Source organism: Triticum aestivum, chromosome 1D, assembly GCF_018294505.1.
Source record: "Triticum aestivum cultivar Chinese Spring chromosome 1D, IWGSC CS RefSeq v2.1, whole genome shotgun sequence".
Lineage (NCBI taxonomy): Eukaryota > Viridiplantae > Streptophyta > Magnoliopsida > Poales > Poaceae > Triticum > Triticum aestivum.
In genome coordinates, this window is record NC_057796.1 from 436,374,548 (window position 1) to 436,391,465 (window position 16,918).

The window sequence follows — 16,918 nt, forward strand, 5'->3', positions numbered from 1 at the left end:
ACGGGGCGACGAGGCCCTGGTCGACGACGTCGAGGTGGCGGGGCGCCGCCTCTGGGTCGGGGAGGCGACGGGCGTCGGCGGTCAGCGAGGTGGCGGGATCGGTGACGGGGACGCAGGGGCGAGCGTCGGGGTTGGCCTTGGTGCCCGATCCGATCCAGACGGGAACAGGGGAGAGAGGGGGGAGTGGGGTAGTGGGTGGATTAGGGTTTCGGGAGTGGGGGTGGCCTAAGTAGGCCAGGGGGTGAGCCGGCAGGCCACTCGGCCACATGGCCAACTGGGCCAAGGCCCAGTCGGAGGGGGGGGTAAAGTTGTTTTCCTTTTATTTTATTTTTTTTCTTTTTATTTTTGTAATTTTGCTTTACTGTTTTATATTTGTTTCCTATTATTTTAGTTTTTGTAAAATACATACTTAGCATCTAATTTAGTATTTCAGTTTAGTCCACTGTCACAAAAAGTCTAGTCCCCAGATAATTTAGTTTGATAATTTATTAATTAGTAAAGGCATTTAAATAATTAGGTTTGCTACTATTTAAATCATTTTAGTGCAGTTAAGAATTTCATAAAAGTTTGGTTTCACCGTCATAATCACCTATGTATTATCTGGCACGATCCGAACATTTTAGTTTTAATATTTGAAAACTTTTATTGTTTGCTTAATTTTGAATTTGAATTCGAACCGTTTTCGAACTAACGCGAGATTATCAACAGTAATCGAGGTGACGTGGCATCATTTGTAGAGGTTCACTGTAGCCTAATTATCCGGGCGTCACATATTCATGACTCGGATCACCTTGGCCGAGTGAATGGAGATTCTGCAGGAGCATATGTGCCTAATATTGCAGGAGATGAGGTGGCTCTGGCTGCATTAAAAAAGTTTAGCCCAAAATAAGAAGATTAGTGCTATTTGCCTTGAGCAGCACGAAAAGGGATTGGTTCCTGATTATGAGGCAATAAGAGCTAGGGTTTTGAAAGAAGACGAAGTGTTGCCGATTGATCAAATTGGCGTGAGAAAATATTCAACAACAGTGCACATGTCTTAACCTATCATTGCAGCATGTTATACACCCCCTATAGAATCGCAAATTTTCGGCAACATCAATTCATTGCCGAAAGATCGTAAAAATATTGGGGGGCAAGCGAATCCAAGTAGGGCTGAGTCTAAAGAAAAATATCTGGCCCAAGTGGACAAGATCAAGCCAAAGCTCACAGGGAATAGAGTCAACGAATTTACTACACCTACCCTTGAGGAATTACCAGTAGAATATCGACAGGCCTACGAAGCACTCAAGAAGAAGCGTGGAGAGGGATATTTGCAAGAATACGTCAAGTGCCTTCCTCCATGTAGCAACCATGTTGGCCCTTCTACACTTTTGAGGCAAGATAAAAAAGAAGCTTTGCAAGCAAACCAGCAAAAAAGGATTCACTCGGCTAATACGGTGGATTCGGTTGAAACCGGATTGAGCACCGGGATGTTTAAGGCCGAGTGCGTTGCATCATGCCAGCCGAGTGCATCGTTCCAGACGAGTGCATCACCGGCTAAAGCCGAGTGCATCAAGCCAACTATTGCCGCGTGTACCAAAATAGAAGATGCAAGCTTGGCTGAGCAAAGGAACGACAAACGCAACAAATTGGTTGTGCTCGATTTTTCTAGATGTAAGGGAGCTTACATGCTACCCTATGAGTTTCGTGCTAAAGATATTGATGAGCATCAAGAACAAAGTAATATGGCTGAACACAGTTCAGTTAACGATGAACATCAAGACTAAGAAAATGCGGCCGAGCAAAGTTCAACTGACAAAGAGCGTCCGAGTGAAATCCACTCGGGCAATCCGACTGAAATATACTCGGGCAATTCGAGTGAAATATACTCGGGCAATCCGAGTGATGAGGCACCAGATCCAGAAAAAGAGGAAGAGGTGTTGGAGAATTATTCAGAAGTGGAGCAATGTATTGTTCCAGTGGTGCAACCATCTTCTCCTTCCAACGTCTTCAAAAAGGTACACCTAGCAGATAGTTTACTCAATTTTCGATTCGGTCAAAATCATATTGTTGATGCACCTGTTAGTAAGATTCTAATTAATTTTGAAAGACCAATTGAAAATGAGTAATCTATTTGTTAGGAATGATCTTGTCACTAATCATGATAGTCAACACATATTATCATTCATAGAGGCTAAGAGTGCAACTTATCAAAACCAAAGTTGTTCCTGTCATGCCAACTGAACTTTGTATTCATATGGACAACTTTGTTTGTTTCATGCCTGGCTAACATTTGGTCTCGGATGAGACGTATATTCTGTAATTATTTTGGTTGCAGAAACGTGAAGCCAGGTCCAAAGTCCTTCGAAGCCGATTCAAAAGCATCAGGAAAAGAGGATGAAAATCAATGCATAGCCGAGTCGGATGACGCTAAGCCAGCACTGCTCGGTTGTTTTGTTTCAGAGCTAGTATCACAATATCAGCTAATGGACGAGCAGTGTACCTTCAGTCCGGGCATAGTTGATCACATCGTTGGTGCATCATCGACTAATCCTATTATAATTGATCATGATGTCGAGCCATCAGGACAAGAACAAATGCAATGTTTGTTTGGAGACAACAACGTGATTCATCAAGCCGCACAATCGAGACGATTGAAGTTTGTTGAGGCACGATCATATGACCAGTCGGATCAGATTGGTTTTGATGGCGATCAAATGTTGACTCGGCTATCTCAAGCCGATTCACCTAAAGGTCAACAAGTACACACCAATGATGATGGGGTCAAGTCTTCGAGCAAGGATATGGTTAAAAAGTGCATCAACAACAATCTTGAAGATGGGAATTCCATCAAAGCTACAATGGTGACATCTAGCACTGGGGGGCAACAAGAAAATTCAAAGACCGATGCACGCACAGTTAAAGAAAGCAAATGCAATGGTAAGCACAAAGGTAAAAAGCCGAAAGTCACTTTCGCGCAGTTATTAGAAAAATATCAAAGAGTGCTTATCGGCCGAGTGAAACAAAAGCATCGAAGTCACCCCTAAGGCATAAATTTGAGGACTGGGATTGGCGAAGGAAGAAGTTGAGCAAACAGACTCCATATCCTCCTTTTGGGCCACCAATGCCGATGTCATGGATACCTCCCCATGTTGTCTATTATTCAGATCAATCATGGAACAAGTATAAATCAAGGGCACACCATCCATCATATTCTAAACCACATCACCAAAATTATGCAGCTCCGAGAGGATCATCATTTGTTCAACAACCACATGTGAAAGACCGACTCAACCAAAAAGAATCGGTCTGGGGGTCAGCAAAGAAGATGGACGTGGTCAAGCAAGTGTACCGAGTAAAAAAGGATGGCCGCAAGTGTGCTGTTTCAGATCCGACTCCGGACGACAAAAAGCCAGCCGGGTCTACGTTGGCTACTAAGGGAAAGGAAGTGAAGCGGGTAACTTTCAAGGACCCAATCATCGAGTCTGGACAGGCCAAGCCGGAAGTGCCAAAGGTCAGGAAAGAGTTGCTAGTGCACAAAACAAAATCATAGCCGGGATGCTCACTCGGCTTATCACATTGGCAAGAAAGAAAGCTGAAGCGGCTCAGGGCCAAAGAGTTGGAGAAGAGGAATATGGCATGGGTCCCCAAGGGAAGCCGTCAAGGCGAGAATGATGTGCCAGCTCCTGTTGTGAAGCCAGCAGGAGTAAGGGAGGACAAGCGTGAAGCCGGTAGGCGAAAACAACGATTTTAATGTCACTATATGAGACTCCAAACGGCGCATCATCCATGTTCTGCAACCGTCACATCAGAGTTTGTGCCCAACAATATATCCCCAGCTGAAATATCTGATTTATTTCGGCTATTCACACTTTGGTGGACGGATTTTCAAGCTCCTTTGAGATGAGAATGCATGGCCTATATTTTCATATCGCCCTGAGAGTTCATTGTATTGGCAAAATAGGGCATCTGGTTAACGGTGTTCATCATGTTTATCTTGTACTCCTATAGCCGATGCTCGGTGTTTGCCAATACCAGCGAGGCCGACTTAATTATTTATTCGGCCACTGATCAAGGGTTTAGTGCATAAAAGCTCTGACTCATGATGATAGTTATCTGCAGGATCCATGTTAGGAGACAGACGATGTTCGGCGGGGGCTTGATGGTGTACTTTGGTCAACAATGAGTTGAGTCACCGAACAGTTGTCGGTATTCCTTTGAGGTGCATGGTTATAATTGCTCGGCAAGATGGCTTGGCGATGTATCGTCGAGCGGTTCTAATATCTCCAAGGAGTACCTGGACAAAGTAAGGTTAGAATTGACATGAGAAATTTGTGTGGAGGCCTTTGTGACATCCAATGGTTGTTCTCAGACGACTGTCATCCGAAGAAGTTCTACTCAAGCAGCAACAAGCCCGAGCATATGGCCGATAACAATTATCGTCCTCAGCATACACAGCCGATGGAGTGTTGACATCGTGCTTAAACAATACCCGAGGCAAAGTATTTTATGGCACGTAAGCTCTGCCAGAAAACAGGGGGGCATGTGTTGACACCCGATTTTAGCACGATACAAAACGCAATAAAGATGGCCTCAAATGAAAAAGTTCTCAAAGTGAGAAAGTTTCGTATCATCAAAAGGAGAAACTTTGATATTTGGGTCATAGCCATCCAATCTCATCTCTAAGGCCGAAGTTGTGTTCGAAGTACTAAGATTTTGTACCCAGAACACTTTTCGGCTGATTACACCCCCAAGACTGCCCCATATTGAAAACTGATCTACATGAATTGTCTTCGTCTCGTCGAAACGATCGATTTTGATATAAAGATCGTCTCAATCCGAGGTCATATGCAAAATTTAGAGCCCGCACAGCGCGACCCTCCAGTGAGCAAAAATATGACGCCCGGAACCAGACACATATGTGGGTATGTGTGATGTGCTGCGTGAATAATTAGCTGTCTTGCACGAGCGATTTGACCTTCGAGATGACCTCGGATGAAAAAACGTTCAACATGAAAGTTGTTCGTCTCGTCGAAACGGTCAAGATTGCTTTTGGGCTCGTTTCCATCCGAGGTCGTTTACCACCTAAAAAAAGACTCACAGTATGCAGCCAATTTTAGACCGAACAGTTTTGGAAAGTTCAGACAAAACCAATCCGAATTTGACTAGGGTTTTGGACGTGAATCCAAGCCTTTTCCTTGCACGAAAAGTCCAGCCCCCTCTTATATACCTAAGGGGTGACGGCCGATTGAACAACACACAATCAAACAAATCAATATACTATTTTTCATCTATGTTTCATCTCTCCACCGTTTTTCTCTCTCGTTATTCGATGTTCCTCGAATTTGAGAGCTGCGAATCCCGAGGCTCTAGGAGCGAGCGAATCGACCTAGGGCAGCCCATAGCCGCCGCACTCCCTGACGGGGTCCCTCCCGGGGGTGTGGGGTTTTGGGTCTGCAAAAGCGTCCATCGTCTGTCTTGCGTATCGTGATGTCGGTCGGGTCTCCTTCGACGTGAGCTGCGGTGCATCACCCCCGGCGTCGAGGGTACACGTGACGTGTTCGTGTGTCAACAGGCGGCTTCCAGCTTGTTGGCCTGCACTTTCCTCCAGCTAGCCTTTTTGGCCGACTGAACGGCCCGCTGCGCGTTCGTCAGCTCCTTCTTGGGTTGCGATGCCTTTTTGCGGATGGCCTAGGTCTTGTCGACGGTGGTGACAACGGGGTTTCGTGCGTCGGCCATGGCGAGTGGGCGTGAGGGTTTCAAAAAAGGGAGGGAAATGAGGGTGGATGTGCCACCGACTGGCGGGCTAGGGAAAGGGCAAAGGCGGGCGTCACACGCGTATCTACATCAAAATTGGGTCTGAAATGAGTCACGCACGGACAAAAAATGACGGACCGTGATTTGTGTCCGTTCGATTCAAATGGACGCACGCGGACAGTGCTTGTTGGAGTTCCTCTAAACGGCGTTTAATACGGGCGATTCGGTGATTCCGTTTGGTCGCCAAACGCGAGTGGCTCTCGTGTGGTCGACTACCTTCTACAGCTCGCCCAAAGACGTCAGACCCGCCACACGTTTGGCGGCCCCTACGACGCTGACCAGCCGCAGCCGTTGGAATCTCCAACGGAATTTCGCGCCGGATTTTTCACTCGGCGGGACGCAAGCCGTGGGCCGAATGAAAACCCTCCCGGCCCTTCTGCGGCCCGGGAGCAGCCCAGAAGGCAGCGCCCGAAGCGGATCCAGGCCGCCCGCTAGCCTTTACACGACGCGCCGCGGAGTGTCTTGCCCTCGCATCAACCCCTCACCGGCGGCGGCTCCTCTCCCCCCTCCACCGTCCTCGCCGCCTCCGCTTCCCCGGGATCTCGGCTCGCAGGCGACCATGTATCGCGCCGCTGGGAGCCATCTCCGCTCTCTCAAGGTTCGACCCCCCCTCCCCTCCCCCCGCCGTCCTCCCGCGGCTCCGTTGCGTGTCTCGATCCGCTCCATGTGGGCGGACTTAGGTTAGAGCGGAACTGCTCAAGCGGGTCGATTTGCCGATTCAGTACTGTTATTGCAGATTTCGTATAGCAGATGGACACGGTAATTTTGCATCCCCATGCCGTGTAGTGTGTGCTGTGTGTTGTTGTGAGCAAAATGTGCAGATGGGACAGTTTTTTTTATGCTGGAAGCACAACAGTGTAGGCACAGGTGCTGGGAGCTGAAATGTCGACTCTCCTCCTACGATTGTAAATGCTGACAGGATGAGCTGATTCATTTTATGATTTCGCTAGGCTTGCTGTAGACTGCTTTCTCTCAATTGTCGGTGCAGCGGTTGTTTGTTGTATGTGCAAAGTATAGGATTCGACATGGTCTATAGATTGCTTGGTGACATGTAAGAGTAAGTTGTGTGGTCAACCAACAGCATGATGTCAGGTGTCACATGAGTCGATTAATGTGCTGGATTTCTCTTTCTTCCTCACCATTGATCACATACCTTGCAACAGTGGCTTCATTGTGATCAACGACAATGGAAAGAGCATTGTCTATGATCTCTATTGATGTGTAGGACTTAGCCTCGTTAGTGGTATTGCTCGTCAGAAGAAAACCGTTGGTGATTTAAGGGTTGTTTGGTTCCCAGCCACAACTTGGCACTCCTAACCTTAGGCACGCTACAATTTTTTTAGGTGTGTGTTCGGTTTTTGCCACAGTGGTGGCTTGCCACACTTTACTACCTATATATGGCTTATTTCTCATAAATACAATCTTTTGTCAACTTTTGCCACACTTGTGGCTCCAATTTTGTTAGCCATACTTTCATCGTAAGCCACACATCACCTAAGATTAGGGAGCCACACATTGCCTAAGGTTATGTGTGTCTAAGTTAGCCTTGAACCAAACATGCCCTTTGCATCCTGTAACCACTCAGTCCGGTGTCGGTTTCAGGTCTAGGTGTTTTAACAGTCGTTCTGTATTCCTGTAAATCGGACCAACAAAACTCATTGTGGTAAAAGAATAGTTCCTGAAGAATTCACCAGAGATTACAAATAACTACTCCCTCTGTTCACTTTTATAAGGCGTTGAAGACATTTCAGACAACATGCAAAGCAGCCCATTTTCAGTTGGATGAAACGACTTATAAAAGTGAATGGAGGGAGTAGAAAATATGAGCAGCAAAGAAAACCAGACGACCGTTGAGAAATCTAAAAGCACTTTGGGAAATCAGTGGGTAGTCTACCCACTCAACACATATGAGGAGCACCAGAGAAGAGGGAGAGGAACTGGCAATGGTGCTCCCCTCTTGTTTCTGATTGTAGAGGGTCAAATATCTGGATCTACAGCTGTGATCACATTGTCCTTCTGTCTGAACCTTACTTAACTATAATAGTTATTTTCTTCCCAATATTATAAATGTACTCGGGATGAAATTCAGCCTCGGCCGTTGTCATATTCATTGCAGTACTTGTCATCTAAGTTTGCCCATCATTTGAGTTGTTTTACTCTAAATTAATTATTATTGACATATTCTACATCTTGAGGACACTTTTTTTTTCTGACTTTCAGAATCATGGTGCTAGTAGGTTTGCTAGCACAAGTGTAGTGAAGCAATCTTCAGGTGGTCTGTTTAGCTGGCTTCTTGGCGGAGGCTCAAGCCAACTACCCCCTCTTGATGTTCCGCTCCCAGGCATTACAATTCCTCCACCCCTACCAGATTTTGTTGAGCAATCCAAGACAAAAATCACTACTCTTCCAAATGGCATCAAGATTGCATCTGAGACATCACCGGTATTGCTTGATGCTCATTGATGTCACAGTATTTTCATTCTGTCCATGCCAGTATTTTTCCTAAGGACTTATTTCAGGGCGCGGCTGCATCAGTGGGTTTGTACATTGACTGTGGTTCTATTTATGAAACACCTGCTTCATCTGGAGCATCGCATCTATTAGAGAGAATGGCCTTCAGGAGCACAGCAAATCGGAGTCACTTGCGGCTAGTTCGTGAGGTGGAAGCCATCGGAGGAAATGTCTCTGCATCTGCTTCTCGTGAACAAATGAGCTATACCTATGACGCACTGAAGAGTTATGCACCAGAGATGGTTGAAGTTCTCGTTGACAGTGTGAGGAATCCAGCATTCTTAGAGTGGGAGGTCAAAGAGCAGGTACTTGGTCATTTTGATTAAAACTTACAAATATTTTTCCTGCCTTTTACTTACCATGGTCTGTATTTCTTCTTCTACAGCTCCAGAAGATAAAGTCTGAAATATCTGAAGTGTCTAGTAATCCACAAGGTCTGCTTTTGGAGGCACTTCATTCGGCTGGGTATTCTGGGGCACTGGCGAAACCTCTGATGGCTACAGAATCTGCTATAAGGAGATTGGATATTAGTACCCTGGAGGAATTCATTCATGTAAGATTCAGCGATTTGTTTCCCATGCTTGAGTGAGAAATTACCCCCTTTGACAATTTTACTTGTCAAATAAATGTAGGAAAATTACACTGCTCCCAGGATGGTTCTTGCAGCATCAGGACTTGAACATGATGAGTTGGTTTCGATTGCGGAACCACTGCTCTCAGACCTTCCTGGTGTGAAACGTCATGAAGAGCCAAAATCGGTGTATGTGGGAGGGGACTATCGTTGCCAAGCAGATTCTCCAGTGAGTTGTTGGCTGATTTGCAGCATTATTCTTGAGGCATATGCACTGTTACTTTTCTTATGCTTAAGGTTGAATTTCCTGTGATCAGAATACGCACATTGCACTTGCTTTTGAGGTGCCAGGTGGCTGGCGCCAAGAGAAAACTGCAATGATTGTGACTGTGCTTCAGGTGCGTAACTAATCTTAAAGTGGTGTAATTATTTAGGACTAACTTATGTTGTTTTTTTGGCTTGTTGGGTTTGCTTTATATATTATCTAATGCGCAAACCTATTTTTCATATAATTGCTGCTGAAAGATAAGATAAATCAACCTGTTTGTAGATGCTCATGGGAGGAGGGGGGTCTTTCTCTGTTGGTGGCCCTGGGAAGGGAATGCATTCTCGATTGTGTATGCTGCTGCTTAAATCAATGTTTTCGTACTTGTCTCATGACCATACACATGCATACTTCTGTAAGTGAACTAACATGAGCTATACTCCTCTACCTACAGATCTCCGTGTCTTGAACAAGTATGACCAGATCGAGTCATTCTCTGCTTTCAACAGTATCTACAATGATTCAGGTCTTTTTGGAATTCATGCAGCCACTGTAAGCCTCTCATAGAGCATGACTTCTAATGTGGTTATCCTTCTAAATTAATGCAATAAACACAATCAAGAAGTTCTTGTTGATAATGGATAGTATAACTTCAGATTTTTGTGTGTTCTCAATATAATTTTCTTATGCAACTCAGATACTCTCTTTCCCTTTTCTGAGCAGTTGTTTTATTTGTGCATGCGTATTACCTGATGGCACAAGATGGGTGTTTTATAATTACGAAATTTGTCCAATCATTACATTTTTATTTGCAGGCTAGGTGAACTATGCTTCATACAACTAAGTATTAAACTTGAGTATGGAAAAATTAGGAAGATAGGCATATATTTATCTGTTTAAGAACAAAAATATGTCCTATATGGTGTAACAAATCACTATGGGAAACAATGATGTAGTAGTTTGTTAGATTATAATTACTAGTCAGCTATATGTCTATATCCATGCCTCGTGGTCTAAGATTTTCTAGGCGAGCTGGTGGTTAAATGCTGTCTAATTCAGTCAGTTACCCGGTCCCAGTCCTTTATTTTAAATCCTCCCCGTCCTGAACTTGAAATACGAGTCATAGGCTGAACACATAGTCATGTGGCGGTGCTAGCAGTTGAACCTAATGATGTCAAAAGCTCAAACAAGTACATGTATATAGTATTTGTGTACACATATACAGTACAATTTATAGCTGGGTTTTGCTTGCTATTTTTTTTTCCTGTGATGTCGCTTGACATCACAGTCTAGGCGTAGCTTCGTCACTGACATAGTCTACTTAAGCTTCTACAGTTATTGTACTCTTGTTATGTGCCCTCCTTGGCTTTGACATCTCATGTTATCATTCTAACAGAGCCCAGATTTTGCATCAACGGCCGTGGATTTGGCAGCAGGGGAACTCCTTGAAGTTGCAACCCCTGGAAAAGGTTCCTTGTTGTTTTTCATCTCAAGACCATCTGCTTCCAGATTAGATTGACCATAATAAGTTACATCTTTTTGTCCCCGGTCTTTTACCTCATATAGTTACTCAAGAACAGCTTGATCGTGCTAAAGAGGCTACCAAGGCTGCAGTTCTGATGAACTTGGAATCAAGAGTATGCTGCTGTTTCTCCTGATCAAATCCCAATTTTATGACTTGCTTTCCTAAAATGCTCTCCACACTACTTTTCCTTTCATACAGATTGTGGCATCTGAAGATATTGGAAGACAGGTTCTGACTTATGGGCAAAGGTACGTGTATAAGAGTATCGTAGTACATTTTCCACAAATCCCTGTATTACGAATTAAATATCGTATCTTCCATACCATATGTATGCAATGTGTGTCTTGTTGAACAGTGTAAACCAAAACTAAATTGTTGTCACCGACTACTTTAAATGGTCCATCTAGACTCCTTTAAGAGATTTTTTTTCCTCTTATCTTTTTCTTTGCTTTCAACCAAGCTGCGACTAGAGTTGTCCTTGTCACCTCTGTGCCTCCTATATTCTGCCAGCCTTGTAGTTTCCAGTGACGATGTCATGAACTATGAAAGATCATATTGATCTTTTTAGTATCGCCGTGGTTCTAGTAGATAGTTTTTTATTATGTCAAGTAGGATTACTTTGCTTGCCAAACAAGTCTGTATAGCCATAGTTTTCTTGTAGGTGCCAATTGACCATTCAGTGCTGCCTAAAACAGTTAAAGCACACAACATTAGAAAGAATCCAGCCATCTTATGACGTGATGATGCCTGCAGCGGTGTCGGTTTTGGTACAGCATTTCTTCTGAACCATTGTTCGTCTTTTGACCAATGTGCATCGCCAAACTTACAGGAAGCCTGTTGAGTACTTCGTGAGAGCCGTTGAGGCGACCACCCTGAACGACATCTCTACGGTTGCACAGAAGATAATCTCTTCACCGCTTACATTGGCATCATGGGGCGACGGTATGTTCGATACTACAGTACAAGTTAACGGCCGGCGTGGTGCTCTAGGAGCTGCGCTGACTAACTTGAATGTTCTTGTTGCAGTTATCCACGTCCCGAGCTACGAGTCGGTCAGCCGGAAGTTCCTCTCCAAGTGATCGTTCATCAGTTGGCACCTGGACGGACCTCTGTGGTTCATTCCAAAGTTTCAAGCCGTAGCCCTGCACCGGCCCTCGGCTGGAATAAAATCGGCGACGCCATATTTTTGTTGACTAGTTATTACAGCGATGAATAACCATAAGTTTTCTGTCATCTGGCGTGCGCTCTACCGTGCAGCTACACTAGGGTCGCCCCTAAATCAGGCGACGTCGTGTGATGTTTTAGTTGAGATCCATCTGTTCATTTTGGGGTTTTTACATATGAATGACGCAACAGATTTGGTGCCCTCCTATCATCTTTACGGTGTTTCGTAGTAACATAATACAGTAGTATAGCGTTTTCAACTCCACTTGAGATTTCTTGCTGGAGAATCCAGCCTTGTTTATTTTTTTATAGAATAGCACAAGGCAGACAAGACGGGGACGAACTCTTGAGAGTACTGGCCCGTCGTGATGACGTATGTATGCGGGCGTGGCACGCTCGTTTTTTTCTTCTTCCTGTGATGCGTTCGGTTGGGTTCCTTTCCTGCGGCGCAAGGCACGGTATGCGACGGCGACGCACTGAATTGAATTGACTCGCCGCGCCTCCCTTCTGGACGGCTGTCAAGCCAACTCAAGCACACAACCCTAAATGGACGTCCGTTTTTGTCCGTTTGTGGATGGCAATGCAGCCGCGTTCGTCCGAATTTATGAATGCGCCGGCCGTGTGTCCAAACGCGCGACCGCATCTTGTCTGCATGCATTTTTGCAACTTATTTCTTATTATTTTCATTATTGATTTTTTCGATACATTGGAATACATCATCAAATCTTGACTAGAATAGTAAAAAAAAACAAGAACCACAAGAAGACATTTTAAAAGATATCCAACTTTCATAACTGCTCATGCAAGTTGGATTACTGCTTTCTCGATGTCTTCATCGTTGATCTGCGGAGTCTCAATCTTGCATGCTTCTTTCTTCTTCGAGTCTAAGAGCATCTCCAGCTGTGCCCCCAACAAGGCCCCCCAGGCTATTTTTTGGCCGCCGGCGCTGCCCAGTCGCGCCCTCAAAGGCCCTTTTTTCTCCGGCTCGGGCCGAAATTGGCGCCGGCGGACCCAGGCCGAACCCGGCACGCTGGGGGGCGCTCGGGGGCGCCGGGCGAATCGTTTTTGGCGCGAAAGAGCCGCGGGCCCGCCAAGTCAGCGAGACTCGCCTCGTCGTCCTCACGACGCCTCAGTTTTCCGCGGGGAATCAATGCCAAGGCTGCCGCCGGTCAGCCTTCCAGTGATTCCTCACGGAGCGGCTCTTCACGGGCGGCGCGGCGACGCCTCGCTCCCTGCCCCGCGTACACACGCCTCCCCGGCGGCGTCAAGGAGGAGGCGCTCGACGACGAAGCGGCCCTCAAATGGGCACGCGACGACTGGCTGCAGACGGAGAAGGAGCGCTAGTACGCCGCCTTCGCGCGGTTCGAAGCTCGTCGCCGTGACCGGGACGAGGGAGGCATCGTCGTCCTCGAGGACAGCGACGACGACGACGCGCCACCACCACCGGTCCGCCATGGAGACGCCGGGGAGGGGTCCAGCAGGGGTGGCCGCGCCATCAAGAAGGAGAAGGCCGACGACTCCGACGAGGACGGCGGCGACTGGGCACGGCTGATCGACTTCTTCGCCCCATAGATGTTTTTTTTATAATTTATGTAAACACCGAACATGTTGAATATGAATGTCTAGTTTGCCGAATTTTACTGAATTCTGATTTTTTAAAATTAAAAAAACGCGTCTGGGGCGACCCTGGGGCGAGCGGCTGGGAACCCGCTCGCCCCCACGCCCATTTTTTGCGCCGGCTCGCCCCCAGGGGGCGCGTAAAAGCGCCGCCTGGGGGATCAACGGCCGGAGATGCTCTAAAGAAGTAGATGTTGCTTCTTCGCATCTAGTCTCATCTCTAGACTCTATTCTAGCAACAAGTGCATGGACACTATCAAATTTCGCTCTATCAGTAGATCGATGTATTCTTCTTCCCAAAGTTGCATCCATCCTACACAATAAATATTTGAGTGTAAGCAAAAACGCGCCGAATCCGGGAGTACAACGGAAGCTAAACTAGCACATACCCCATCGTTTTTGCACTTGACGAACACCCATCTGGGATGTTCCGGCGTTGTAGACACGTGGTGCACGACCTTTCGTGGACAGTCGATGCACTTTTTATGAGCGGCAATGTTGCGCCGATGAGCCTTTGGGCCAGCACCGAGCCCGGCCAACGGCCCTTGGTGTATTTGCCGGCGAACCAGTGACGGGGTAGATCCGAGCGGCTAGAGGCGGAGCCAATACCTGCATGCGGCTTGGGGGTGTTGCTGGGGCTGTGCGGTCCGGTACCCGGCCAGTCCATGGCACGGCGCGGCCTCCGGCAGTCGGGGTGAGCTCAAATTCGGCCGGATCCGCTCCAAATCCGACCGCCGGATGCGCTGAAATCAAGCTTCCGGGGTTGGATAGCTCAGGGCGTCGAGGGAACAGGGGCTGCGACGAGCCGACAAGGGGAGGAGGCGGGGCTCGCGGGCGTGCTGGACAGTGCACAGCCGGAAAAAAAGGCGGCGGCGGCGGCTTGGGACGAGAGGGGAGTGGGGCAGGGGGGTGCAGCTAGAGAGGGGTGAAGGAGAATAGAAAAAGGGGCGCATGTGTCTCCGACGGGTGGGCCAAGGAAGGACATGGGCCCACGCCACTCGCCGTCCGTGCGTATCCGTTTGGCCGTAAACATGCCCCGTAATTGGGCCAGGAAGGACATTGGTCCGTTTACTCCCGCGCATTGCGCCGCCTGTTCTGTCCGTTTACCTCAAACGGACACGGCCGGCCCGGGGGCGTGCGTTGGAGTTGGCCTTAGAGCAACTCCAATGGGGCGACCCAAACGGACGGCGCATTTGTCCGCTTTTTGTCCGTTTGGGTCGGCCGCCCGCCCGGCGTCCGCCCAGTTTTGCATTTGGGTCGGCAGTGCGCCCAACGCGCCGACCCATTTCATGTCCGCATTCAACTTTTAAATTAAAAAGGCCCGCGGCCGATCATGCCAGCAGCCATGTCTCATGTCGGCACCATGCCAGCGCCGGCATACAATGCGGGCTTCAGAAAATACCACAGTTCATGCTGGCGCACTCGCCAGCCGGCCGGCACACATGCCAGCACACAAAAAAGGGTGGGACTTGAGTTCGACCACGCCATCGCGGCTCCCGTGGTCATGCCGGCACACCTGCCGGCATACAAAAAAGGTGGCCCTCGCCGCCATAGATCACTCGTCGTCGAACTTGAGCATGTCGGCCTGCATCTTCTCGAACCACGGCCTCTTCCTTGGCGACACGGTGTTGAGATCCACCTTCATGATCTCCACCCCGGTCATCATGCTTGCAAGAGCCACCTCTTGCGCCTTTGTCTTGGCGTTGGCGGCCTCGATCTTTAGCATCTTGGCTTGCTTCTCCGCCTCGAGCTCGAACATCTTGGCTTGCTTCTCGGCGTCAAGATCAAGCCTCCTCCTTTGGATCTCCATGAAAGCATCCATTTGCTCTGCCTTGAAACGCCGGCGCTCCTCCTCCCTTGAGTCCTTCTTATTAATCATGCCGTCCACGCTTGCGATCAAGGCGTTGGTGGCCGCATCTCGCTTGTCCTCCTTCTTGGAGTTCGTCTTCCCCCTCGGCCGTGCCGGCTCGCCCTCCCCAACATCCTCCACGACTTTCTTCCCCCCACGTGCCTTGAGGGCGGCATATTGCGCCTTGAACTTCTCTTCGTCCTTGATGACCCGATAGCAATGGGAGAGGTTGAAGCACTTGCCATTGTGTTTCCATGCAAGCATATGGGCAAGTGATAGCAAATGAAGACGTAAAAGGATGATCTTGATGACACAAAAGAGGGCGGCTTGCTTGCTATCATACCATGTCTTGCATGCCGATGTCGCTCACGGGGCGGGCCTTGACGCTCTCAAGGGTGGCGCAAAACTTATTGCACTCTTGTTGGATCATCCTCCACCGCTTGGAAATGGAGACCCACCCGCGCGTGCTCACAAATTGGTAAGGTGGAAACTTCTTGCGCTCATGAAACTCGCGGTGCACACGAGTCCAAAAGGTCGAATGCTTTTGCTCGGCGCCCGTCTTTGGGTCTTGTCCAATGTCTCGCCAACACTCGCAACGAAGCTTGTCCTCGGCAGCTGTGTACGCCTTCGTGCGCTTGCTCTTGCGCTTCGGCTTAGGACCGGCGGCTTGGTTGGCGAGCTCGTCCTCAAACAAAGGCTCCACTTCGATGTCGCACTCGTCCTCTTCCTCTAGCCCACAGTCCTTCGGGAACTCGTGGTCGGGGGGGAAGCCGTCCAGGTCGATGCCGACCTGATCACGCATGAAGGCCGCCTGATCGGGATCATAGCTAGCGGCCGGCATGAACGCCCCGCGGCCGTCTTGGCTTTGTGTCTCCTCGGGATTGTAGCCAGCGCCCGGCGCACCACCCTCGAAGATGAGGTTTTGCATGTAGTCCTTGTTGACGGCGGATGGCATTTCCTCGAACAGGTTACGGGCGTCCGGGAGCCCGCCGGCCGGCGTCTGTCGTGCGTGTTTCCTCGTGCCGCCGGACGACGAGCCACCGACCACCGGGTGGCGTTGAGGTCGATGGGCGCGGGCGCGGGCGTGGAAGGCGCGACCACACTCACGTTGGGTGAGCACTCCCCCGAGAGGCGGGAGGCCCGCGGGTAGACGTGGAAGCCGGGGACCGGGTTGCAAGCCGACACGCGGGGTGAGTCGGGCATCACCATCCGAGGAAACGCCGACGAGCCGGTGCTGGCCGCGGCGACGGCGGCTTGGAGGACGCTGTGCTGGCTAGGATTTACCCCTAGCATGTAGAGCGCCTCCCTCGTTGCCGCGGCGACGCGGGCGTTGGTGAACTCCTGCTGCGCGGCGGCGACGGCGGCGGCCTCATCCCTCACGTCCGCGGCGTGCCTCCGGCCCTTCCTCTTGGCCGACTCCCTTGCCCGCTGTTCGGGCGTCAGCGCCTTCTTCGGCTTGGTCGCGGCGACGGTCTTGCGCGTGGCACGAGGCTTGCCTTTTCTGGAGGGGGCGACGGCGCCAGACGAGGCGAGGGAGGCGAGGTCGGCGGCGGCGTCGAGGTCGAGGTCGATGCGTCCTCCATGGCTGGTTGGGCGCGCCGCAGGCAGGGGCGTTTTTGG

At 49.0% G+C, this 16,918-nt stretch overlaps 1 protein-coding gene across 1 annotated transcript; it reads left to right on the forward strand.

Annotated features, from left to right (window-relative positions):
- Positions 1-6,171: 6,171 nt before the first annotated feature.
- LOC123182686 (mitochondrial-processing peptidase subunit alpha) lies at positions 6,172-12,097 on the forward strand. The gene is made up of 13 exons (XM_044595342.1): positions 6,172-6,394; positions 8,017-8,238; positions 8,316-8,612; positions 8,693-8,860; positions 8,940-9,107; positions 9,196-9,276; positions 9,429-9,495; positions 9,598-9,695; positions 10,540-10,612; positions 10,710-10,780; positions 10,867-10,916; positions 11,498-11,610; positions 11,695-12,097. Exons 1-13 carry the CDS (start codon positions 6,356-6,358, stop codon positions 11,745-11,747), a joined length of 1,500 nt encoding a protein of 499 aa, XP_044451277.1. The 5' UTR covers positions 6,172-6,355; the 3' UTR covers positions 11,748-12,097.
- The last annotated feature ends 4,821 nt before the right edge of the window (positions 12,098-16,918 follow it).

Excerpts from the sequence above, each read along its gene's own strand:
- LOC123182686 (XM_044595342.1), top strand. The coding sequence starts at position 6,356 with ATGTATCGCGCCGCTGGGAGCCATCTCCGCTCTCTCAAG. Across the intron at positions 9,108-9,195 it reads GTTGCCAAGCAGATTCTCCA|AATACGCACATTGCACTTGC; the intron begins GTGAGTTGTTGG and ends TCCTGTGATCAG. Across the intron at positions 10,781-10,866 it reads TGATGAACTTGGAATCAAGA|ATTGTGGCATCTGAAGATAT; the intron begins GTATGCTGCTGT and ends CCTTTCATACAG.